The 26,097-nt window shown below is 37.5% G+C and overlaps 1 protein-coding gene across 7 annotated transcripts in view; it reads left to right on the top strand.

Annotated features, from left to right (window-relative positions):
• Positions 1 to 26,097, top strand: part of PUM2 (pumilio RNA binding family member 2) — a 66,993-nt gene that overhangs the window by 7,023 nt on the left and 33,873 nt on the right. For all 7 annotated transcript variants that reach the window (XM_054179890.1, XM_054179887.1, XM_054179885.1 and 4 more), the window contains exons 2-5: positions 14,079 to 14,147; positions 22,731 to 22,836; positions 23,122 to 23,309; positions 23,938 to 24,110. In XM_054179890.1, coding sequence (XP_054035865.1) covers positions 14,097 to 14,147; positions 22,731 to 22,836; positions 23,122 to 23,309; positions 23,938 to 24,110 — 518 coding nt within the window. In that variant the 5' untranslated portion in view covers positions 14,079 to 14,096. The remainder of the gene's footprint in view (positions 1 to 14,078; positions 14,148 to 22,730; positions 22,837 to 23,121; positions 23,310 to 23,937; positions 24,111 to 26,097) is intronic.

Raw genomic sequence — 26,097 nt, 5'->3', positions numbered from 1 at the left:
TACACTTAAACAGACAATGTAAAGAAGTTCTGTAAATATAAAATTATATAATACTTGTCCACTTGAACATACTTTCTGAATATGAAAATGTTGAGTTTTTCCTTGCTGGTGCTCAGTCTGTTAAACAAGCACTGGTGCAAATTTTCACTAGCATTTCCCAAGGCTGATGCATTGTATAGGTAGAATTATTCACAGATAAGTAAATGCTAAGTCATGTTGTATCTCTCTTTTGCCACATGCTTTCCATCCCCAGTGGGAATCAGAGCCACATCTTAATCAGCAGCTTTGTTTAATTCAGTTAAGTCAGTCAAAATATTTCTGCATTCCTCCAGCAGGCCAACATTATGAATGTCATATTTTTTCTGGTTTACTTCAATGGAGAGTGTGGGCAAAGTACTCCTGATTTTAAGTGCTTTAATGTTATTACACATTACGAAGAGTTATTAAAGGGAAGGGTGCTCTGTGTTGTGCTTTGTTACCCATGTGAAAATAATGTTTTCCAACTTATTGTAATCAGTACTGCCTTTATGTTCTGCCATTTTTCACTGTCCCATTTTTCCTTAGCAATGTGAACTAATGGAAATCAAGTACAGATCAGGAGACTTCTCCACTTCATTTATGTGATCTGAGTGTTGTGTACCTTTCTCTTTTTTTTGTCATTTTTATTAAGACAGAAAGCTGTCCTGGTCTTTAAAGAGCAGGCACCTTTTGAGTTAGAGGTACTAAAGAAATGGGTTTTAAAAAAATTAAATTTATGCCAACTGTGGAAGGAGTTATGACTCTGTTTTCTGTAGATTAATATATGAAACAAATTTTGTATGGATTTAGAGAAAAGTTGAAAAATAATAGAAGCAGATATAGTAGATATGGTTGAGGTTGGAAGGATTCTCTGGAGGTTATCTAGTCCAACACCTCTGCTCAAGCAGTATGATGTAAAGCCAGTTGTCCAGATTGTTGTATACATAGATATAAGAAGACATGAAGGTGCTGAAAGCTTTGATGCACTGTACATATGTACTTTTCAAATATCTAAACTGTGGATTTTACATAAATTTTATCATCTTGAGATACAGTCAATGAGTGTTAAAACAGTGCCAAAGCAAAAAAACAAAAAAGGTCGGGGTGTGTGTGTGTGTGTGTGCATGTTTTGATAAGTATGGCAAGACTGAACCTTTTTTTGAAGACAATGAAGTGGGAATTTTCCATGCAAATATAATAGCAAAAAGAAGGTAATTTTCAAGTATTGAAATCAAGGATTGCTTAAATTGCCTCAGGCAAACCCTATTAATTTTCTGGCAATAAACTTGTTTAAGCCTGAGACCTTAACAGGTGGATTCAAGTAAAAATCTGAAACATGGAAAAAACTTTGTATTCACTTCCTTACCAGAAGATACCTGATACTTTTGGCTGACTCTCCATTGTTCTGTGGAAGTGAGTTGAAAGAAGAGTTACTGTGAACTACTTTATTAGACAATGAACAAATCAACTTGCCTGGAATCACTGATGGATTTTGAAGAATTTTCAGATTAGTTGAAGTGCTAAAGAAGTTGAGTAACAGAATAAGTTAATAAATTTACTTGATTAATTCCCAGAAACAAATCCCTGGGAAGGCTGAGGAAATATTATTAGCTCTTCTGAAAGCCATCTGAAATGTCTTCAACATCTTATTAGGCATATGGCAAGACAAGGTCTTTAGTAAAGATAATTATTTGTCTAGTAAGATATTTAATTTTTACTCTGCTTAAAGGACTGAAGAATTGCCTGTGTGCCTCATAAGGGGTCATTGAGAAACGAACTGTGGGAATTATCAGTGAAGTGTCAATATTTGGAAGGCAGTTCATGCTGTTAATAGCTTGGATTAACTTCTGTTCAGTCACGGAGTGCTCAGGCAGCTGGACTAGAAGGTCGCTTCAAACTGGAATATTCTATTCTACATTCATCCACAGTGGCATTAGAGGCCATTGAGAACGCATGGAAAATCAAGTGGGTTATTCTGGAGTTTCATGGTGGCACTGATTTGGAAATTACTCAGACTTCAATGGAAAAACGTAAGATACCACACACATTTGAGGGAAGAATGGGAAGCTCAAGCAGCATAGTTAAATGTGATTGAACACAATTGAGATGGGAAAACTTTTTTGGTAAGTGTCTACTTGATGCTGGTGTCTAAATGAACTTGCCACTCTGACTCATGACTAGAGTAATTGACCATTTCAGAGTGCAAGGCACAGAAATGTGTGATGTTGCTAAGTCACATTCTGTGTTGTTCTGTGGTTGCTTCAGCTGTAGTGACAAATTTCAAGTGATGGACAGCAGTTAATTATATGGCAATAACTTTGGAAAGTTGAACTTCTTTCCTGGCAGACAAAGACACTACAGAATAGGCACCATAAGGGAGGACAGAGGCTACAGGAATACTCATTTGCATGGGAGATGATTTTCAAAAAATGTTTGGACACTCAGCTCTAAGAAATGTGTGCACAGCCCATCAGTATAAGACAGGAAATCCAGAAGTCCAGAGACAGCCATTGTCACCTTTCATGTTAAAATAGCAGCAAACATCTAGTCACTGACTTACAGGATTATGTGTAAACTTCATCTAGAAGTAACTGTCCCTGAGTCTCATTCTTCTTCTTTTAAAATATTTTATACTGGAAAGAGTTATGAAGGATAATGAACATAAGAATTATCTCGCTTGCAGTTCTGACTTTTTTCAGGTTCTTTGGTAGCATGGTATCTGAGGAAGACCACTGTCTATTGTGGCATCATCCTTTTGTTAACATCCCCATGGGGCTGCAGATAGGCTATTGATCTGTTTGTCTGTGATCTGTTTCTCCTTGGTTCTGTAATTAAGAATTGTCTAGAATACAAAGGTCTAGTGATCAGAAGTAACTCCATAATATGAGGCATTACAGAGATGAGGTTTTGGGGAAGCTCAGGATATATTTTTCTTGAATGTCAGAATATTTGCAAATGTTCTTCCCATGTGCTGAAGCAAAGAGCCCAAGCTATTTGTCCTCCTTTCTTCCCCTGTCTGCCCTATCTACTTCCCTTCCTTGTGACAAAGGTACTTAAGCACTTCAGCAGTTTCAGCTAAATACATCATGTTATTAATTTAAACATCTTTGCTGTATCTGCTTTTTCTGCCTGCAGTAGAAGGGTAAAAGGTAGGAACTGATTGTAAAAACGTTGGAGTCCTGCAGCTAGGTCTACCAGAGCATTTGTCAAGACTCTGAAGAAGCAAGAATTTTGAAGCAAAATAATGCCAGATTGTAGCAGTCTTTTCAAAGCATCCCAAGAATAGTTGTGCTATAAACAAAAGAATATAGATTGCGACTTTGCGCAAAGCTTTGGTTGAGCTGCAGTGACTATAACTCATTTGTGTTAGAATGTACAAACTTCTGGAGAAGTTTTGTAGAATAGCTGTAACAAAGGAATTTTTTTTTTTTTCCTTGGGGTGGGCTGTGTATGGAGAGACCAAACAAAAGGCTCTAACTGAGTTCAGGAGCTTTATCACTTCTGTGATATGGTATGGAGAAGCTCAACATGACTTCCATGGGGATTTATTAGAATATTAATCAGCCACGAGAAAATATGTAGATGTTCTTAAGCTATTAAAATGTGCAAATGTTTAACATTGTTACCTCCAAAATAAAATGGATCATTTATAGCAGAAATTTTGCCTTGATTTTAAACAATGAGATTTGGGTTGTTTGTTCAAATAAGATATGCTAATATGTTTGTGCATGGATATTGGGAAGTTTCCCATATGAGACCTCACAGTCATGTAGCCATGCCTTGGAGCAATGAACATCATCTCAGCATTCAAACTGAGAACAGAGTAATCTGTTTCCGGACCATACAGTGGGAGATGCATTTCCTGAATCATTAATTCTTTCTTTTGTAGAGTCTACTTTAAAAAATCTTAAGTAAGCTTGCAGTCCTTATTTTTTTAATTTGCTAACTTTGTTTTCAACTTTTACTTAAAATTCACAATTTTTATTTTTAACCACTTCAACTGTCATATTCAGATACCTTTTTACAAGTGCTAAGCAACTATGCAGCATGTAAATACTTCCCTTTTATTGTTAGTCTATCATAGTAAAGCCTCAAGTTTTGTCTTAGGTGATGGATGGCTCCTCCTCCCTGTAAAGTTAAAGTCTATCTGAAGCTGTTCTGAGATGATCATTTGTTTCTGCAATCAGCAGGTTCTATAATTACTTTGTGTTGTCTTTCTGTGTTTCCTTGAAATGGTTTTATTTTTTTTATTTTGCTATTTTCTTCAATTACATCAGCATTTAGCTTTGCCTAACTAAACCCCCAGATTATGAATGTCAAGTGTATGATTTAAGCAGCTTTTCAAACATACACTTTTCAAGCCTCACAAAGTAGGAAAAGAACTGTTAGACTGCAAAGATTTTTCCATTGTGTTTAGGGGAGGCGTTTGATTACTGTTGGAAAATGTATGCCCTGTTAAAACAACCTTGTTTAATAAGTTGCTGGTGAGATTTTTCTGTTATACTAGTACTGTGTGTTTTGGAGGAAGTATCATGAGATTTTTCAGGTGAATTTTAAGGTTGTGGCTTTCTGTGTGTTTAAAAAAATCTGTTACAACCTGCATACTTTAGAGATCACCTTGTTACCTGCTTGTGACTATCACAATTTTGGCAGCAGGTGTAGCTGCCAGAGGTAACTTAACTTCCCTTTGTCCTTTCTCTGGTATGAAATAGCTAAAAAGGAATATTTTGTGACATATTGCAAGGTGGTTTTTGTGTAATTCAACTGAAAGAAAAGCATTGATAAATTTTCTGTGATGTACTTAAATCACTTCCCTGGCTGGAGAGAAGAAAATTACAGTATTAAGCTTTGCAGGGACTTGATTTGTGTATTTAGTAATTTCAAGCATGTGGTGTATGGAGTAGACATCTTAAAGTAAGTGGTGTTAGGACAAAGAGTAATTGTAGTCACCTGACTTGTGCAAACAATTTTATTCTGTGTAACTTCTGTTCTTCAAGAGAACCTAGTCACCCCTTCCAGTCACATTTTCTGGTTTGATGCATCTGCATAGTTTCTGATCTTTTCATCAGCATTTCAAACTGCAGCTGATAGTTCAGGCTGGTGAGATAATTGACTAGCTCCCATCCACTACATACTGTTTATTGTGCTATCAATCTGTGAGCTGCTACCCCTTTGTGGATTGTAGCATGAGTTGTGTCTTTATTAAATGTGTACCCAAGTGTTTTTGCTTTCTTCAGCTTTTTTGTATTTTTGACACATTCCTTGAAATCTTTAAATTTTCACATGCCTTAATGTCTCCAGATACCTGGTACTTGTGCATTGGTGAGTGTATTAATGTGAATGACTACTTTGTTCTTAATTTTCTGATTCAGTTTCTCATTGTGTTAGTCTTTGTAATTTGTCTAACACTTAAACTGAGAGCTCTTTGAAGTAGTCCTTCATACTTAAGTGCTTATTCAGTAATTAGCATAAAGAGACTCTGGTGTGATACTACAGCAAAAGAAATAGCATGCGGTCTGCTGTGCATTATCTTTGATTTACATATAGAGAAATTACACCATATACTTGTGCAGCAGTAGCTCTGTGCTGAATCAGTTCAGATCTGTGAGGAATTACTTGTAGTAGTGTGGAAGCGAATGATAGCACTGCTTCTGAAAGTAACCTGGGCTGGAAGCAGCTAGTGCATATTCATGCACTTTAGAGCCCCACATAATGGGAACCAGAGACCTGAGCTGGCTGTTTGTGGAGGCAGTTGAAGTTTCTTCACATTTTAGTCCCATAGGCTCCAGGTGAGATTGTGATCATTCCAAACATGATTTTTATGTCGTTCTGGAATTTTGTCCCAAAGCAAAAACTTGTTTTGGGATTCTAGGAGAGTTTTGTATAAACACAGGGTAAGGTAATGAGAGCCAGTAAACTTGGAAAAATGACTCTGTATAGTCATTTTCTTCTATTATTCGAGGTGTCAAGAAAATCTCTAAAAATTGGGTCAGTGTTATTCATTTTATTTAATCTAAATTCTAATCTGCAGATGTAGAATGTAGTTTTCTTTCTTTTTTCATGTGATTAAAATTTAGGCTTATGAAAATGGTGTCCACTGGTTTATTGCATGGGGGAGCTACACGTACTTTTCTGAGCTGCCTTGGTTTGGTACAGTTTACATTAAAGTCAGGGTGACAAGGTCCCTTATATATCTTTGTGAAGAGTTATGTGAAATCTTTTTAGTGAAAACAATGGAGAGTAGAATTCACAGGGAGCAAAGTGAAGTGAGTGTTAAATATATGAAGATAAGCAGCTGGGGCAGCACATAGTTGGATAAATAATTTGAGGGAATCCTTTATATTGGGTGTTCTGAAATTCAAACATCTAATCAGAAATTTTGCTTGTAAGATGATATTTTTATATTTTGTTAGATGGTTATTCAAACATGGAGGGGTGGTGTCCACAGTTACTCTCTTTGCCTATCCTGTGTTCTGGTGTTTATGTGCTGATAACTACTTTTACATATAAGTGCTCTTAAGTTTTTGGCTTTTTAAGTGAAAAGGTTGAAAAATTCGTCTTTAAATGCATCATTGTATTAATGCTAGTCTTTGAACTCATTTTTGTTACAAAGCTTTAATTCAATTTGAATTGTAAACAGCCTACTTTATTTCCAGTAGCTTAATTATCATCAGTATAAAGTCTTCAGTGTCATTTTAAACTTTTTTCAGTTCCTTTGAAGAATTGTGCTGGCCAACATTTAATGATATATTAATGTCCATGGCTAAGCTGCTGCTTTTACTGAATTAGAAATGAGCTTTATTGAATTAGAAGTAGTCTCTCTGGCTTATTTTACAATTTACAGGTTTTTTTTTTCATCATTTAGGCAATTGTGGAAATCTATGGTTAGTTTAAATACACATATTATTCAAGGAGAACATTTTTGGAATGCATCTCAAAAAAACTGATAGCAGCAGTTTCTTTAAGTGTGCATTCCCCTGCTGTAGACAGATAAAGTAGAAAGCATACATGCTTCCCTATAGTAATTCTTCTGAAATATATTAAAAGAAGCACTCTCTACTGTTTTCTGGTTGTCCTTGAGGTTATCCACCGTTTAAAGGTTCAAAGAATCAAGGCAGCTTTTGAGACACTAGCATGTATTTGAAACTTTTTTTGACTGGTGTTTTGTGCTGATGATACAGAGAAGTGGTGCCCTTTATCAGCAGCTTTCTTGGAACAACTAGTTATTTGTAGTGGAGTGAGACATCTAAAACTTCTGAATTTCTTTTTTGTACTTCCTGTGATTGAGTTCATTGCCTTAAGACTAGGTAGTTCCATGTCTTCATCTCTGATTTTAGCAACCAGTTCACTAAGGCCACACTGTTGGAATTCCCTGGTTTCGCCTTGCCTGCTGGAGGAGAATTTTAAAAAGAAACCACAGCTAAACAACAGAGCTTGTTAAAAGTGTATTGGACTAGTAAGGCAGAAGTCATGATGCTAGAAACTTCTAGGCAGGAGAATGACTGGTGGAACTTCAGTTTTTGCACCTAGCATTCTTGAAAACTATGTGCTTGGAAAATGAATGGCATGGTAAACACATCCGCTAGATTCAGGAGTAAAGAAAAAGAAAGTAAATTGTCTGAGGAAGGAGTTTGCTATATATTCAGAATTTCTGGGGGTGGGAGGAACTTTAGTGATACCAGTTCTGTAATAACAAAAAATAGTTTCCTAGAAATTCTGAGTGACTTTTGTAATTTCCTTTTAATGAGGGGGAGGTGTGGATGTACATATACATATGTGCAAAATCCCTTTCTTGGTATAACTTACATTGCTTACAAATCAATTATGTTCTATGGGATTGCTTAAAGTTACATTCTTTTCAAGTAGTATAAAAATACATAATTTTTGAAACAAAAAATAAAAACTTGTTTTTTCACTTTTCAAGTGTGAAGGGGGAAAAGTAAAAACCATTTAAGTATCTAGAGAAAACACATCAGTAAAAACACAGTCTTGATTGCAATGCGGAAAGTTAATTTATGGTGATTTTTACTTGATTCTAGGCCTGTACATTCCTATTGTTCAAAATTTTTTTTATACACATTTAAGAAAGGCTTGTTGACTATTAGAATGAAAGTTAAATGTTGCATTAATCATTGCAGTATGCATTGAGATAAATTGTCCCTAGTTCCTGTTTGTGAGTAGATAAATTGGGGGGTTTTACAGACTTTCATATTCAGAAAAAGGCAAAGTTTTAAGCCTTTTTTTTTAAAATAGCATATTGCCTAGAAAGCACTCAAGTTTTCAAAGTTTTTAAACCTAGTAAGTAAAAGGTTTTGTTTGTTTTTTTAATGAGAGGTAATGAAGTAGTGAAGGCTCGTGTCTCAAAACAACTATGCAGCAAATTAGTGTCACACTTCCTCATAGAAGTAGCTGCATGGTGTTACTACTGACAAACCCTTTCACTACAGTGTGGAACAATGATGGTTAGAAATTTGTCTCATGAATTCCTTTAAACTTCTGTTATGTCACCAGTAGCACTGTTATAGGGAGGTGATGCTGACTGACAAGCTTAACTAGAAAAGTGCAGATATTTAAAATTAGAAGAGATTAGTTATGTGTATATATTAAGTAATTGACAGCAATTAAAAAAAGCGTGTTCAGACAAGAACTGCAATTCAGAATTTATTTCATAGCTTTGTTTTCAAGCTTCTGAATATGTTAGCGTCTCCTTTATTGTTTGTGATATATTTATGCAGGAATGTTGAAGTGAGAGATGCAGAATAATATACATATATGAGTAGAGTAGTGGGAAGATTGAGTCTCAACAAACTAGATGGGATTTACACCTAAACTATTTCATATTGAAGATTAAACCTATAGATTCTTTTATGAAAGACTGTTCTTCAGCTTGATTTACAAACAGTAAGTGAGCAGTCAACCCTTTTATAAAAAGGCTTGCTCATTTAAATAATAAGCTAAAAAGTGTGTGGGTAAATATTCTTTTAATCAACTGTTTTAATGATTTTTTAAAATAATTTCCTGTTTAAAAAACCTCCAATGGGGCAAGTTTTTAATGGGATTTTTCTTCTGTTTTGTATAATTATATATTGTCAGCTGTCTCTTCTAGACTTTTATTTTACTTCTGCAACATGTCACCCTGATTTCCTCTGTATTTCTTAGAAACTCTTGAGTGGATAATTTCTTACATGATTAAAAGACTTTGAGAAGCCTGCTAAGTTTAAACTATATGCCCTACTTAGGTTGGAATATGTCACTTGAGCTCTTGAAGTGGAGCAAACACAATACAGACACATTATTAGTAATTTATGTGAGGCTGATAGTTCTGCCAGTGTTGGATTTTAGGGATTAAAATCCTGAGCTTGAGGACACCTGACAGTAAGTATAGAAACACCTGCACTAAAAGTTCTGGCCACTCTAGGTAACACTTGAACTTGTGTGGGAAGACAGCTATGAAATCCTGTGCAGGGAAGACATAAATTTCTAACGTGGTGTAAGAGTTTGTGTTCTAGAGGAGTGAGTGCAATTACCTGTTTCCTAATGCATGTTTCATTCCATTACAGGAAACAGTATCCAAAATTTTGTTAGGCCATTGAACCATCATGTAGCTCTCAAATAAGCAGCAAGATGTGGCAAAGTTAATGCTGGGGGAAAACGTCAACACACCACAATTTTTCCAGGGAGGTTATGCCCTTTTGTGCTTGCTTTCTGTGGTCTGTTGCAAGTAGATCTGTAATTTCCAAACTTGGCAGTATTTGAGAGATGCTATAATTTTTATATATATATATGTGTGTGTGTATATGTAGATTTTTTTTTTTTCCCTTTCCTTTCTCCTAAGTGCATGCTTCCAGATTACGGATGCTCCATCTGGAAAGGCATCAAGGAAAACATTCAGTGTTGTGTATACAAGTGTCAGCTTTTCTGATCACCTTACTGCTTTTTAGCAGGTGTTTTTGCTGTGTATAGTTAGTAGTTGGTTTTTTTTTTTCCTGCTGCAGAAACCTTACCTTGAAATCTTCTGTTTCTTTTTTTTTTTTATTGTTGCACTGATAGGATTGCTTCTCAAAAGTACAAAGTTCACAAGGAAATGGAATAAAAATGGAATAAAATCATGAAGAGCCAGAGTGACTGGACAACTGAATTGACAAACTAAATTTGGTTTTGTTAGAACATTTGAATGTATTATGGGTCATATAGTGCAAAAGTGTAGCTTGATCTCAGAATATGAGTTAAGAAGCCTAAAATACAGATTGAACTGCCCTTGCCTGCAATTCAAGTTGGAAAAAAAGTTAAGTGTAGAACACTGTATTTTAATGCAATAAAAACTGCTATGTATTGAGGGAAATTGTTATGCTTTTGAGATTATAGCCATGTAAATGTGTATTAAGACTTAAAATTGGTTGCTTAACTGTTTTGTCAGAAATACCTAACATCTTATTTGATTTGCCTAAGGAGCTTGGAATGCTTCAGTTTGGAATCCTTGGTTAAGTCTACAATTGTTATTGTTACCTGCTATGCTCAAAAAAAGTTATGTCTTTTAAAGAAAACTTCTGAATGAAAAAAGTGGTAGAAGCCTTTGTGGGAAAGATGTACGGACTGTCCTGTTCATTCATTGGTAGCTGGTTAGATGTGCTTAACTGTCATGAACTCAGTTTATGAGTTAAACATTGCAGCATTCATGATTGACAATTGTCTTGTGGACATATTGTGCAGTAGTAGTGAAAGTACAGTAGAAGTGAGATTACTCTTACCAGAGGTATTGACAAGCAAAGGCTTTTGCATAGGCCTTTAGAGTTAAAATAAATTATTTTGTAAATTTCAGGGGGGAGAGAGGAAAAGAGTATAAAATCTAGGATGAAACAGTCTACTAAAAAAAAAAATACAATTTTGTTTTCCCCAAGTGTTAAAATCTCTTTCCTAATGCTTTGATGAAAAGTGGACTAACACATGCTGGCACATTGCATCTAGTTTCTGAATTATCTATCAGTATTTCTAAGAGGAAAAGTTCATGAGTACAACTAAGCTGTTCTTCTATTTAACAGTAGTGTGTGAGGAAACCATTGCCAGGCTTATTGGGGTTCAATGCCTGAAAACTAAGATTAGATCTAGCAACTAATCCCCAAAGCAGGTAGGTGGTAAATGGAGAAATAGGAGTCTTCAGAGTGATTGTGAGACAACAAAATGAAAACCCAATCAAACAGAACAACAAGGAATGTCATCAACCAGGAAAAAAGTGTAAATGTCGAGCAGTGTATTTCATAGGCCTTTTTTATTTATGAGTTAGTCCAGATGACAGAGAATGACTAAAAATAGATACTTTTTTTTTTTTAAATGTAATGAATAATTTGGTATAAGAAAGGGGTAGATTGTCTTTTTCTGGAGCTTATGAGTTAGGTGAATATTGGCATTGGATTGGAGAAAATAAAACTTCCCAGAGACGCAGATGATCTTTACCAAAGTTTTTCCTTTTGGGAGGCCACTTTGTATGTAGGACATGTAGCATGATCGTTGCTCTGGATGTTTCCTTCTGTTGTAAGGATAGGGCTAGCACTGCGGAAAGCAGATAGTCTGAAGACTTCAGTGCTGCTTGTATTTTCTGCAGTCCATAAACTGATCTATGAAAAATGTATTCATAGAATCAATAAGGTTGGAATAGACCTCAAAGGTCATCAAGTACAACCTGTCACCCAAGACCTCACAACTACTAAACCATGGCACCAAGTGCCACATCCAATCCCCTCTTGAACATCTCCAGGGATGGGGACTCCACCACCTCCCTGGGCAGCCCATTCCAATGGCTAACAACTCTCTCGGTGAAGAACTTTCTCCTGACCTCAAGCCTAAACTTCCCCTGGCACAGCTTGAGAATGTGTCCTCTCCCCAGCCTTGTTGCCCTTCTCTTGACACATTCAAGAGTCTCAGTGTCCTTCTTAAATTGAGAGGCCCAGAACTGAACACATGATATATGGGACAGGATTTTGTGGGCTGCTGTTTTGGATGGGAACAGAAATGGAGACTTTCTTTGCCACAGTAGGAGGATGGTATTATTTCGCTTGTTGCTGCTAGCAACAGATAACACAAACAAATGTTACGATTCTAAGGAAGGAGCCAGTGAGTAAAATGTTGAGAGTACTAAAGCTTATCTACAGTTTCTGAAAACATAAGTTGACTCTGAACTGCTCAGGAAAACCAGGAATAAGCTATGCTGTTACTCTGATTCTTGGGTTGTTTTTTCTTAGAATCTTGGAAGTGTGCATAGCCATGGTTTTGAACTTTACTGGACTGGCAGGGGGGGTGGGGTGTGTGTGAAGCATTTGGAATTGGCACCAAAAAAAGCCAAACCCTAAAACCACCACCAAAACAAAACCAAAAATATCCAAAAGAAACAAAAAAAAATATCCTCCAAACAAACAACTGCCACCCACCCACCCCTTCCAACCAACAGCCCCCACCCCCCAAAAGCAAAAATGACAAAACCCACAAAAGACATGGTGGATTCTTGCCACTGATTTGGGTAGTATTTATGGTAAATATAGTTTGATGTGCTGTATCTACAAGTTTTGTTTTAGGGAGCATCTAACTTGTTTGTAATTGAAATAAAACTGCATGATTTCAGCATGGGCATTGCCTTAGGGTAAGTAATAAACTCTCTCAGCCATCTCTAGAAGAAATTCTGTCTCCAGGAACTTCAATAACCACTTTCAGAAGTCTTCAATATTTAAATTTCTGATTTTTTTTTTCCCCCTAAATAATTCCTCTTCTGCAGTTAAATTTTAATATGTGCATGCACAAAGGTATTTACCCTTGGAGCTGATAAAAAAAACCCTCATATAAATTATAAATGCATGTTTTCAATAATTTGAAAATCACTTTATCTTCTTTCAAGAATACATGAAAACTGCTTTCAGTTTTTAAAAGAATAAAATCAACCTAATTGACTTAAATGTCAGCATCACTAGAAAAAAAAAGGTCAGGGTTCTAATTTGCACACACAATTACCCCCCACCTCCCACCCCCATTGTTCACTGTGAAACTAAATTTACTTTTCAGTAGCTCACTGAAATAGTTTGGAATTGCTTTCAGAAGCCATCTAAATTAAAATATTGTTCTTTTTGAGGGACTATTTCATTGAGCTGTGAAATACCTTCCTTGAAAGTACAGTTACTCAACCTCAGAAGTTAATGTCTTAAAATGGCAGTAACAGTATTTTGAGAGTAGAATTTTGAGAATAAAGCATCTCTTGACAGGTTATTAACACTTTTACAATGCTAAGAAAGAATTGCAAAAGTTGTTTGTGCCAGAATATTAAAAGCACAGGATTGTTTCTTTGCCAAGCATTTGAGTGTTTCTTTATTCAGAAGTGATCTTAATGTGTTGTCAGTTGCATGGTGTCACTTGGTTTTTGTTTTATTTGTAATGTAAATAGAAAGATTTACTACATGAAATTAACTCTGGCAGACTGGTATTGGGAGGGAAACTTTAACTTTGAACTTGAATGACTTAACCATTTTATCCTGCTGCACATCACTCTGAAGAGCAGGAAAGAATGCACCCGGTGCATTGCATCTGCATGCTGTAAAATAGGAGGTGGTTTGTGGCAGCAGCAACTTTCTTTAGTGATGCACCTTTTGTATTTGCACCAAACAAAAAAAAAAAAGAGAACACAGAGAGAAGGAAAAGTGTGTTTCCTGGGAGAAAGCATAGGAAATGATGATAATTCAGTCAGTTACTAGTTTTTAAAAGCAATGCATTGCTTGTAGCTATTGCAACATGTCTTCTGAGCTTTTCTTTGCTGCTAAGTGTACTCAGCTATCTTGTGGGCAGCAGCTCCTTTCCAAAGGACAACCTATGTTGATATCTTTAATTTGACTTTCCTTTACATTTGTTGCAAATATTATATTGCTCAGTGTTTGCATTTTAAGTGATATCCATAAAGAGATGAAAAATTTTTGTCTCTTTTCTTGCATGTTATTATATTGGCATGGGTCATTACATTGGTTTATAACAAACTCGGCTTTTGAAAACACATTTGACCAATGAATCACTCTCTTTTTCCCCTACAGGTTCGATCTGTGGATGAGATGAATCATGAGTTTCAAGCTCTTGCCCTAGAATCTCGGGGAATGGGAGAGGTAATTATACAGAGATGTGTTGATACAATTTCAGAAGCCTTAAATTATATGACATAAAATAAAGAGCTTCTCTTAAGACCAAATTGATTTTTCTGGCAGCTGAAGATTTTCTTGTAGGTGAAGATAAGCTAAGTACTTTGCAAGAACACTGGGATTGTTGTTGACTGGATCTACTATGTTACTATGTCAGTCATTAGATGACTGCTAATCTTAGGGAAGTGATGGGATAATTTATTTGAAAGCTTGTGTAGCTGTATGAATTGAGATGTTTTCAGTGTCATTGTATCTGAGATAGTTAAACAATTACCTTTGAGAAGCAAGAGAAGACTGGGATCTGAAAATTATTTGGCTCCAGAAAAAATGAAACTGGTATACCCTAGCAGAAATGTGTGCTGTTTTGCTGGTAATTACTCCTTAGAAGATTTTAAACAGGGTGAAGAGTGCTATTACATAATTCAGCTAAAGTGGTGGGAAAGGACGACTTGGATTGGTTTGCTTTGTTTGGGTTTTTTTTAAGTCACTGTACTATGGAGTTGGGGAAGGAACATCTTGGAAGGATGACTTAGCTCCTTCAAGGCAGTTCCATGACCTGTATAGAGAGTTTAGAGAGTGCTGGCTAATGAGACACTCAGGATGACCTAGCAATAGAATAGAATTGAATAGAATTAACCAGGTTGGAAAAGACCTTCAAGATCATCAAATCCAACCTATCACCCAACACCATCTAATCAACTAAACCATGGCACCAAGTGACTCATCCAGTCTCTTCCTAAACATCTCCAGTGATGGTGACTCCACCACCACCTCCCTGGGCAGCACATTCCAATGGCCAATCACTCTTTCTGGGAAGAATTTCTTCCTAACATGCAGCCTAAACCTCCCCTGGTGCAGCTTGAAACTGTGTCCTCTTGTTCTGGTGCTGGTTGCCTGGGAGAAGAGACCAACCCCCACCTGCCTACAACCTCCCTTCAGGTAGTTGTAGACAGCAATAAGGTCTCCCCTGAGCCTCCTCTTCTCCAGGCTAAGCAACCCCAGCTCCCTCAGTCTCTCCTCATAGAGCCTGTGCTCCAAACCCCTCACCAGCTTTGCTGCCCTTCTCTGGACACATTCCAGCAAGTCAACATCTTTCCTAAACTGAGGGGCCCAGATCTGGACACAATACTCAAGGTGTGGCCTGTGCAGGGGCAGAATGACTTCTATGGTCCTGCTGGCCACACTGTTCCTGATACAGGCAAGGATGCCATTGGCCACCTGGGCACACTGCAGGCTCATGTTCAGCCAGCTGTCAACCAGTACCCCTCGGTCCCCCTCTGCCTGGCTGCTCTCCAGCCACTCTGACCCCAGCCTGTAGCTCTGCATGGGGTTGTTGTGGCCAGTGTGTAGAACCTGGCACTTAGATGTGTTAAATCTCATGCTGTTGGACTCTGCCCATCTGTCCAGCCTGTCATGGTCCCGCTTCAGAGCTCTCTTACCCTCTAAGAGATCAACATCTGCCCCCCAGCTTGGTGTCATCTGCAAATTTACTGATGATGGACTCAATGTCTTCCTCCAGATCATCAATAAAGATACTGAACAGGATGGGGCCCAGCACTGATCCCTGGGGGATACCACTAGTGACTGGCTGCCAGCTGGATGTGGCACCATTCACCACCACTCACTGGGCTCAGCTCTCCAGCCAGTTCCTAAACCAGTGCAGAGTGCACCTGTCCAAGCCACAGGCTGACAGCTTGGTCAGGAGTTTGCACTTGCAGTCCAGAATACCAACTGTATCCAGGGCTTCATCAAAAGCAGTGTAGCCAGTAGATTGAGGGAGGGGATTCTCCCCCTTTGCTCTGGTGAATACCCCACTTAGAGTGCTGTGTCCAGATCTGGAGCTCTCAACACAAGAAGGACATGGAAGTGTTAGACTGGGTCCAGAGGAGCTCTATGAAGATCATCAGAGGACTGGAGCACCTCTCCTGTGAAGAGAGGCTGAGAGACTTGGGGTTCTTCAGCCTGGAGAAGAGAAGGCTCCAGAGGGATCTTACAGCAGCCTTCCAGTATTTGAAGGGTGTCTAGAACGTAGATGGAGAGGGACTTTTTAACAAAAGACTTGTAGTGTTATGATGAGGAGTAATGGCTTCAAACTGGAAGAATCTAAATTTAGACTAGATGTTAGGAAGAAACCATGAGTGTGGTGAGGCACTGGAACAGGTTACCCAAAGAAGCTGTGGAAGCTCCTGTTCAAAGCCAAGCTGGATGGGGCCTTGGGCACCCAGGTCTAGTAGAAGTTGTTCCTGACCGTGGCAGGGGGATTGGAACTAGATGATCTTTATGTCCCTTCCAACTCAAATTATTCTATGATAATTAGTATGCATTTAGAGTTACTTGCCCTGACAGGACATAGTAATGAAATAAATTCATGTTGAAGAAAGATTTCAAATACTGATCCTTTTGTCTTGGTGACTATGTACTTAATTCAGTTACTAATTGAGCCAGTGACAGTATTTTGGTTTAACTTTCTTAGAATGATGATAGAAGTGTGATCTTTACAGAAACCATAACTTAATGCTGAAAAACAAATGGTATCTTCCAGTTGCTGAATGTTTCTGGGATGAGACATGGCTGTTATTACTTGCTTTTCTTCTTTAATGAAGTGTTTAACCAATCTGCTGGATTGTCACAATTTTTGCTTTAGCCTGAGCTCCACGTTGACTTTCTTGAAATGCATGAGTAGATGAAGCTGTGTTCTCTAGAAAGCTGAGCAGCTACATTGGTTATACTTGCTTCCTGCCACTATCCCCACCATCCCCTAAGTCTTAAAACCCCTTTTGAAAAGTGTTAGTAGCAATAGTCTTGATAGAGTAGATGGGTTTCAAATTATTTTGCTACCCACTAAGTACTCTGAAAGACTGAAATTGGTGAATTTGAAGGATGACACAAGTGCCTGGAAATGAAATTGAAAGATATGACTGCTCATACAGGTCTTTGGTTTAGGTTATCTCAGATCGAGAGAGATATTTATGCATTATTATGGTTTTTTGTTTGTTTTCATGGTATTCTGTGGGCCTCTGAAAATCTTTGAAAAACCCACCCCAAAACAAAAAACCCACACACATACACAAAAAATAAACCAACCAAACAACAAACCCCAAACAAAACACCCCACACAAAGTCAGAGTCCTGGTTCAGCAATATAGCATCAGAAATTGATACTGTATTGTGACCCTGTACTCTAAAGTTATGTCACCAGAAAACAGGTGTCTTCCAGTTATCTTGAGGTGATGCTGGCTGGGTTGACTTACTCAGTAATTGTCTTGATGTATTGTATAACAATAAAGTAGTTTTGGAATAGATTACATGGCTGTTGTGACCTTTTTGGTTATAACCTTTCAAAATACCAAAGGAAATATTCTCATAAATAGCCTTGTAAACTGGTAGTTGTCTTTTTCCATGCCATACTCATCCTAGTGTGAAAGGTGTGAAAGGAAGGCTGTGTCAAGTGATCTGCTTCTAGCTGTTGGAAAGTTGCTTTATCCAGACAGAGAAAATGAAAAAGCTATTTTTCTCTGATCTGCAATTACTTTCCTTCTCATGATTCTGATCCATCTTGGTCTTCCCCCCTGCCCCATCTGTGAATCAATATTTGGCATTAGGAGGCTGTTCCAAGTGTTACTTTTCACATCATTATTAAAATCAAGACTGCCTAAATCCTCAGGCAAGTCTTTCTTCCATGTGCTAATGTAAAGGAATATAGAATGAAATCTGTTTTCATTGTACCATAGCACATTTTGGAATAATATATACTGCACATCCTTCTGTTAAGTCATCTGTCTGAGCTGCCTTCAGATGGAATGTGCTATCAATCAGTATTTGGAACAGGACAGCGTAACATAAGCCAGATGTACAGACCTGTTGCTCTGTTTCTCCCTTGCAGTTCTTTGTTGTGTAAAAGAAACAGACCAAAGTTTTATTATCAAGAGATCTGCAGTATTGCAGGTGTCTTTGTCTAAAATTTTATGTCTCCTAAAGTTTTAGCTGTTAGATTGGTTAAACACAGATGATGCTTCTGGTTCCAGCTTCCAAAAGCTCTTATCACGACTCTTAAGGTCGTGATAATATTCTGAAGAACTGCTGACACATGGTGCTGTTTCTCTGCTCTAGGCATATGTTGTTCACTATTTCAGGGACAGCATAGTGGGTTTCAGGACTCTTTAGTATGACCTAATACAGGCATACATAAAATTAATTGCCAAACACTGTAAAACTAAAACTTATTTTGATAATGACTATTCTTACAGGAAGTTACAAGATTGAAGCACACACAAATTGCATTGCAGAGACAACATAATCATTTCTGTGGTCAACACTTCAGATACATTGTAGAAGGCTCTCTAGGGAATAACTTCTGATATTAAAAAAAATAGAAGAACCCTTAATTTAAGGGACAGTAATGGAGATGGTGCAGTTACTTATCAGAGCTGTTTAAGAGGCACCTTTAGCATGATTAGTTACCTATGCATAGAAAGTACTTTGTTCAACTGGGAGAGACACACCGGAGATCAGTGCTGACACTGAAAAAAACACTTTTTAGCATACTGTTGTTATTAAGAAATATGACCATCTCCATTATGTTGAATTAGGATTGTATGAATCTTCAAAGTTTCTTTTCTATTGGATTAAATGCAAGAAATACTGAGCAAAATGAATGTTACCAAAGGGTAAAGTATGATGATTTTAGCTACTTGTATTCATTTATGATGACTTTTTGATTAAGGGTTTCTCAGTAGAACAAATCAAGTGGGGTTATTTTTCTTGTCTGTTAAAAAGGAACACAGGTGTTTTATTTGTCTGAAAAATATGCCTTTTTTTTTTTCTTTAAGTTCCATAATGAAATAGTCAACAGCTGCTAGGGCTACTCATTTATATGATAATCCAATAGCTAAAACATCACTTTCAAAGAGCTTAGTCTATGTCATATTCATCATCTGTCAAAAATAAGTAAATAATAATTCTATATCATTTGCCCTCATGGAGGTGCAAAATTGTAAACTGAAATAATAGTATTTAAATATTTGAGAGATGACTTTGTGTAGAAGTTTTAATGTTGTTTTTTTTCTGTACATCTGTTTGATCTTTAATAGGATATAGTTTGAACTTAACCTGCTGAGGTGTGGATGATGCTTCATGTTCTGTGGTAAAAATATTTTCTGTTGTTAGAATCATAGAATGCTTTAGGTTGGAAGGGACATTTAAAGGTCATGTAGTCCAACCACAATTCTGTGTACCAGAGTGCATGAAGACCATGAGTAAGTGAATATATCTTTGGAATTTGAGAGTATGAAGTTAAACAACAACAATCAACCATCCAACCAAAGAAAACACCAAACAAAGCAAACCTACAACCCTCCTCTGAACAACATCAGAAAACCTCACGAACAAGAATAATAAAATCACCCCCAAACAACCTACACTTTTGCAGTGAGGATTATTGCTACTTTCTCCACTGGTGGACAGTTGGTTTTTTTCCTTGTGATGGAAATCCTGAGAATGGGTTTTGAAATCAATCAGTATTACAGTGTCTTCTGCTCTAAATTTGCATATCATTCTAAACACTGTGTTGTCTGAACACCTGGGCGGTAGTGGAATTTACTAAATTTCAGGGTAAGCACACATTAAAGTGATGCTCCTTTTATGACACCCGAGGTATTACTTGCTCTGTCTTATTCTGATACAGCTGTGTTATGTTGTGACACCTTCACTTTTCTGTTTCTCATAGCTCTCATTTAAGCTGGACATGTTTAAAGCTGTAATAAAAAAAGTCTCTTTGCCAAACCAGGGTTTCACAGATACCACGAAATGAGTGCTTTCTGTTCTATACTCTCCTACAAAAGGAAAAGTAGTTGGTAGAAGGAGGCTGATCTGAAATCATAGAATCAGAGAATCAACCAGGTTGGAAAAGATCTCCGAGATCATCATGACTAACTAAAGCATGGCTTCAAGTGCCATGTCCAATCCTTTTTTGAACACCTCCAGGGATGGTGACTACACCTCCTCCCTGGGCAGCTCATTCCAATGGCCAATCACTCTTTCTGTGAAGAATTTCTTCCTAACATCCAGCCTAAACCTGCCCTGGTGCAGCTTGAGACTGTGTCCTCTTCTGTTGGTGGTTGCCTGGGAGACAAGACCAAGCCCCACCTGGCTACAACCTCCCTTGAGGTAGTTGGAGAGAGCAATAAAGTCTCCCCTGAGCCTCCTGTTCTCCAGGTTAAACAACCCCTCAGCCTCTCCTTATAGGGCTTGTGCTCAAGACCTCTTGTTGCCCTTTTGTGGACATGTTGAAGTATCTCAATATCCTTCTTAAACTGAGGGGCCCAGACCTGGACACAGCACTCAAGGTGTGGCCTAACCAGTGCTGAGTACAGGGGCACAATGACTTCCCTGCTTCTGCTGGCCACGCTATTCCTAATGCGTGCCAGTATGGCATTGGCCTTCTTGGCCACCTGGGCACACTGCTGGCTCATGTTCAGCCAGCTGTCAAACAGTGCCCCCAGCTCACTTTCTGCCTGGTCACTCTCCAGCCACTCTGACCCCAGCCTGTAGCACTGCATGGGGTTGTTGTGGCCAAAATGCAGCACCTGGCACTTGGACTTGTTAAATGCCATCATGTTGGTCTCCACACATCTGTCCAGCCTGTCAAGGTTCCTCTGCAGAGCCCTTCTGCTCTCTAAGAGATTGACTCCTGCCCCCAATGTGGTGTCATCTGCAAACTTACTAATGGTGGACTCAATTCCCCTCATCCATATCATCAGTAAAGGTATTGAATAGGATTGTGTCCAACACTGATCCCTGGGGGACACCACTAATGACTGGCCTCCAGCTGGATGTGACACCATTCACCACTCTCTGGGCTCGGCCTTCTAGCCAGTTCCTAACCCATCACAGAGTGCACCTGTCCAAGCCACAGGCTGACAGCTTGGCCAGGAGTTTGCTATGGGGGACAGTGTCAAAGGCCTTGCTGAAGTCCAGGTAGATTATATCTATACTGTTTTAGGTGAATCACAGTTGTAAGATTCCATTAATTCTCCATCCTCTGATGGCTGACTTTATCCTTTAAATTCAGGGTAAAAGTAGTATCTTGGTGCACCCAAACTGTATTTGGTTGACATCTGGTAATGATTCTCCTATGCATTGAGAAAATGGGCTTCTCTGTAGGAGCAGGTCACAACAGTCTTAACACTCCTGCCAGCACAATACTCTCCTATAGTATCAACAATTCTTAAGTTACTTCAAAGGAGCTCTTGTCACCTCTATTTCAGGGGTCTGTGAATGGCAATCTTGTCCTCTTTAAGCTGTTTTTGCAAGTTGTCTCAGTGTTATATTAAGAAATATCTAAGAAACTCCCTCTTGTTGGTTTCATCAAGGCTCATACTAAGCAGCTGTGAAGTTCAGAAGGGATTTTTTAAGCCACTTATGAAAGAGGAGAATCAAACCCACAAAATGTATTTGTTTATTTGAAGCAAAGCTTTATCAGATGAGTTTTTTCCTAAGTTCCCAAAATTTTATCTTGAATGTTACATGTTGCAATGTGAGATGGACTGTGATCCTACTATTGGATCTCTTCAATGGGATTTGTTGCAAGTTGTTTTCTTTATGGTTTTCAGTTGATGGACCTTGTAAAGTATGCAATATATAGTCTGGCAATACAGGGTATTAATTACATGTTCAAGAGAGAATGCAATATGCAGAGTTTGGCTGAGTTTGGCACAGCAGTTGTACTGCTGCCAATGGGGAAAGTTAGGAATAAATTAAAAGTAGTAAAATAAAGGTAATAAGAATGCTGAAGGGGTATTCTTGTTTGTGCAGTATTTCTGTCATGTTGTGCTAAGTCTTCTGTCTTTGAAGTCAGTGAAAGAAATTATACTAAATGTACTGCTTTAGAAGTAGCAGTGAAAAAAATGAACTCATTGATGTGTGGAACTCAGATGTCAATGTCATGGATTTGTAACTAGCATGTACTTGCCACCATGTGTGTTAGTCCCTTTCTAACGTTTGGAGCATGATGCAGTTCTAAGTGAAGAGAACTTTACAGTGTGCTGTTGATTATCGTGATCCTAGAATGGTTCGGATTGGAAAGGACCTTAAAGATCATCTTGTTCCAAACCCCTGCTGGGGGCAAGGACACATCCTACTAGACCAGGTTGCTCAAGGCCCCACCCATCCTGTCTTTGATAGTTAAAGGCTAAGCTTTTGAGCAAACGTGGGAAGAAGGCAGTGTTAAAGTTTCCAGGAGGACTGACTAGTTTTGACACAGCTATTAATTTGATTAGCTGCTTTTACAGCTGGTTCTACTTTCTGTATCTCTCTCTTATAAATTCAGAATGTCAGTCTTGTCTGGGCACATTTTCTTTATGCAGCATCATTTTCAGAAACAGAACATAACTTCTAAGTGTTTATAATTATTCCTTGGCAATGTGTGCTTCCTTGTGTAAAGCTGGCTTTAGTCTCTAAAATTAATTACTTGCATATCATCTTAATACTATTGCTAATTTTTCCCCCAATTATAAGCATATTTTAAATTAAGCTGTTTTCTATTTTGAACAGCTTTTACCTGCCAAAAAGTTTTGGGAACCTGATGATTCAGCAAAAGATGGACAAAAAGGGATATTCCTTGGTGATGAGTGGAGAGAGACTGCATGGGGAACTCCTCGTAAGTGATTGATGTATATACATTGACAGATCAGTCATGTTTACTAAATGGTATTTCAAATTAAATTAATATAAACTGTGTATTCAATTACACTTTGCTTTAATGATGGGAATGTATCTTGCACTGGTGGTTGTGCTGATAACCATACTTTCTAAAGTAGGACTTGGTGTTTTTTTATTTAATATTGATCCTGTTTAATATTGCCTCTATAATGAAATGCAAAAATGCTACAAGTTGTATTTTTAAAAAACACAATAGTTTCATTTATTTGTTTGTTTTTAACAGACCATTCTATGTCCCAACCTATTATGGTACAGAGAAAGCCTGGACAGGGTTTTCATGGAAACAGTGAAGTAAATGCTGTATTGTCTCCACGATCAGAAAGTGGTGGCCTTGGAGTGAGCATGGTAGAATATGTGTTAAGTTCCTCTCCAGCTGATAAATTGGATTCCCGGTTTAGGAAAGGAGCTTTTGTAAGTAATGCAGTGTGCTAAGCTTGCCTGGTTACCTGCTATGGTCATTCTGTCTTCCATGGTTGTGTTTTTTACTATATTTGTCCATTATCCTTTTTTAATTCTTTGCTTTAGAAGGGAGTGTGTAGCTGCTATCTGTCTGTCTTCCTTGGCTGGAGGGGGCAGAAGGGGGAAGTGGTTTGGGAATCTTGACTAAATGGTTTTTAAATTACCTAATGCCTTTAAATGAAGATAGGAAAAAGGTTGCAAATAGCTCAATATAAAATGTGATGGGCTTTATTCTAGTTCTTCCTATTCTGTCTTTCCATTCGGGTTTGTGTTGTGCTAGATGTATTTAAGTGTGAAAAATAAACTTACCTAATTCAGTGTTACTACTTTAACAGCACGGCTATAGTTAAGGTTGAGTTAGCTCTTCCATTATAAATCTTGGCATTCCTTTTCACATTTTGGCAGTTACTAATTGCATGTGGTTGAAACTTGATGACCAAGTTACCCACCAAATGCAATTTCATTGAAAACAAACTGTTTGTATTGTTTACGTGCACTGTAGTGTAGAATTAGGTCACCTTGTGGTGCTCCTATTGTGTTCTGTTCAATATTCAGAATCAAACAGATTCTTTTTCCTCAGGGCACTAGAGATGCTGAAACAGATGGACCTGAGAAAGGAGATCAGAAAGGCAAGGCTTCTCCATTTGAGGAGGACAAAAACAGAGATCTTAAACAAGGAGATGATGAGGATGTTACTAAAATAAATGGCAGAGGTTTGCCAAATGGAATGGATGCCGATTGCAAAGATTTTAAGTAAGCTTTTAACTGTTTCTCAAGAAGACAAGCATGTCTCTTAAGGGCATTTTTTCTACAGTTCTGGTTTGTGTGTCAGCTTTAAACATTACCCAGCTGCAGACTGATTCTTCCTACCTCACGTCCTCCCTTTCTCACTGTGCCACGTCTTAGGATGTCATTAATGTGTGTGTCACTTTTCATGAGACAAATTCATCTTAATATAATAATTATTCAAAGTATATGGGTACCTTCAAAATGTGGGGAATGAAGAGAGGGGTGGAAACTAACCCTTTGAATTTTAAACTAAATTGCTTTTTCTCTCTGCTTCTTTTTAATACTCTATGACTTTTGCATCTGAGTGTTGTAGAGAGTAAGTCCTACAGAATTTTGATTTTTCCTTCTAATTTTGCCAGTGGACACCACAGCATAACACAGCTATTTCCCCACAAAACTCTCTATAAAAATTATGTAAGGAGAAACAATGTATTTCCCAGTTCACACAGTTAAATGTCACCTCTTCACAGTATAAAACGGTGTTATGGTTTGTTTGGTTTCTTAGGGGAAAATCTGACCAAGCTTGAGCTCTTGAAACATACATTCCTATGTGACAGCACAACCAGCCTGTTTTTCCTAAACTGCATTTCAAATTGGGTATTTTTAAATGACTAATCTTTGCTTTTAAATGACTGTGGGGCATTTGTAACTGTCATACAGAAGAATTAAAGGGATCAGAAAACTAGAGTGCTACTCATAATTTTGTATTAACATGATGAACATGACCTGATAGTTGTGGTTTCATTAGTTCATAATTGAACAAATATATTAAAATGTAGGTTTGAATCTATACGTAAGTATTTCATACCCTTAAAAAGAAATATATTTACATGAGGCCAAAGAGGGATTCTATTTTTCAAGACATATTGTAGAAAAGAATACCAAGCATGTTAGAGAGCTTCAACAAGTTCTTTTTGGATGCATGCTGCAATACCTACAATATTTAAAGTTACCTTCAATATTGCATATAGAAAATGCAGAATTAATTTTGTCCAGCTTTTCTTTACCGGTATCTATTTCAAATTTGAAAATAGTCATTTGCAAAGTACATTTTGTATTACTTAAACAGAGAAGCTACTGAAAAAAATCCCAACAAACCACAAATGCAAAAAAGCATCCAAAACCAGTAAACCTCAAAAAAAAAAAAAGGAAAAAAAAAAAAAAAAGCCCATCTAATTTAAATGGGCCATATAGAGTGGTGGTATAAAGCCCTTCAGAGGTTTATGATTGAAGTTTTGACACAACTTTAACTATAGCAACAGAACAACAACAATGTAAGGAGCAACCTATATTAGGTAAACATAAGTATTAGTTAAAAAAATTTTGTCCTGTCCTCCTCCTTGTATTTTTATTGTAATTTTAAAAACCTGAAATATGTACAGAAATAACTGCCTTTTTTTACCCTTTTGTTCTTCACTTTGTTGATACTGTATGTTACTTGGGAAGAATAAGGAATATTAAGTGGCTTCAAACTCATTTTGTATGTTGAGGGAAGTTGATTGCTACATTAGAAAAAAAAGTCTAGTGTAACTGCTTTATTTGAAGTATGTTGTCCAAAGTAGTAGACCATACAGTATTGTTGAGTAAACTCACTAAAAGAGTGCTTTCCAGCTGTACAGTCTTTAGACTGGATATCAGCAAATGTGTAAGTACTAACATATTTCCTAGAATTAGCAGTATACCATACTAGGCTGGCAGTGTACTGTTGGAATAAATGTAGGTTTATCCTGCAAGACAGCATTTGGTATTTGAGCCTAGTTTTAACAAAAAAAGCAATTTTAACGGAAATTGGAATGTTTCCTGTGAAACAATATATAATTATTGAGTTCTGCAGGCACAATAATGCTGCTAAGGGATCATAGATTCTCTCACAAAACTCCTTTCTAGTGGTTGACTTAGATTTTTGTCTGTGAAAATTGGTGGTCTAAAAAAATGTGGCCTGACACAAAAG

The sequence above is a fragment of the Dryobates pubescens genome, chromosome 3 (assembly GCF_014839835.1).
Source record: "Dryobates pubescens isolate bDryPub1 chromosome 3, bDryPub1.pri, whole genome shotgun sequence".
Taxonomy (NCBI): Eukaryota; Metazoa; Chordata; class Aves; order Piciformes; family Picidae; genus Dryobates; species Dryobates pubescens.
Note: the sequence above shows the minus strand (reverse complement) of the source record. Positions and strands in the feature narration are given on the sequence as shown.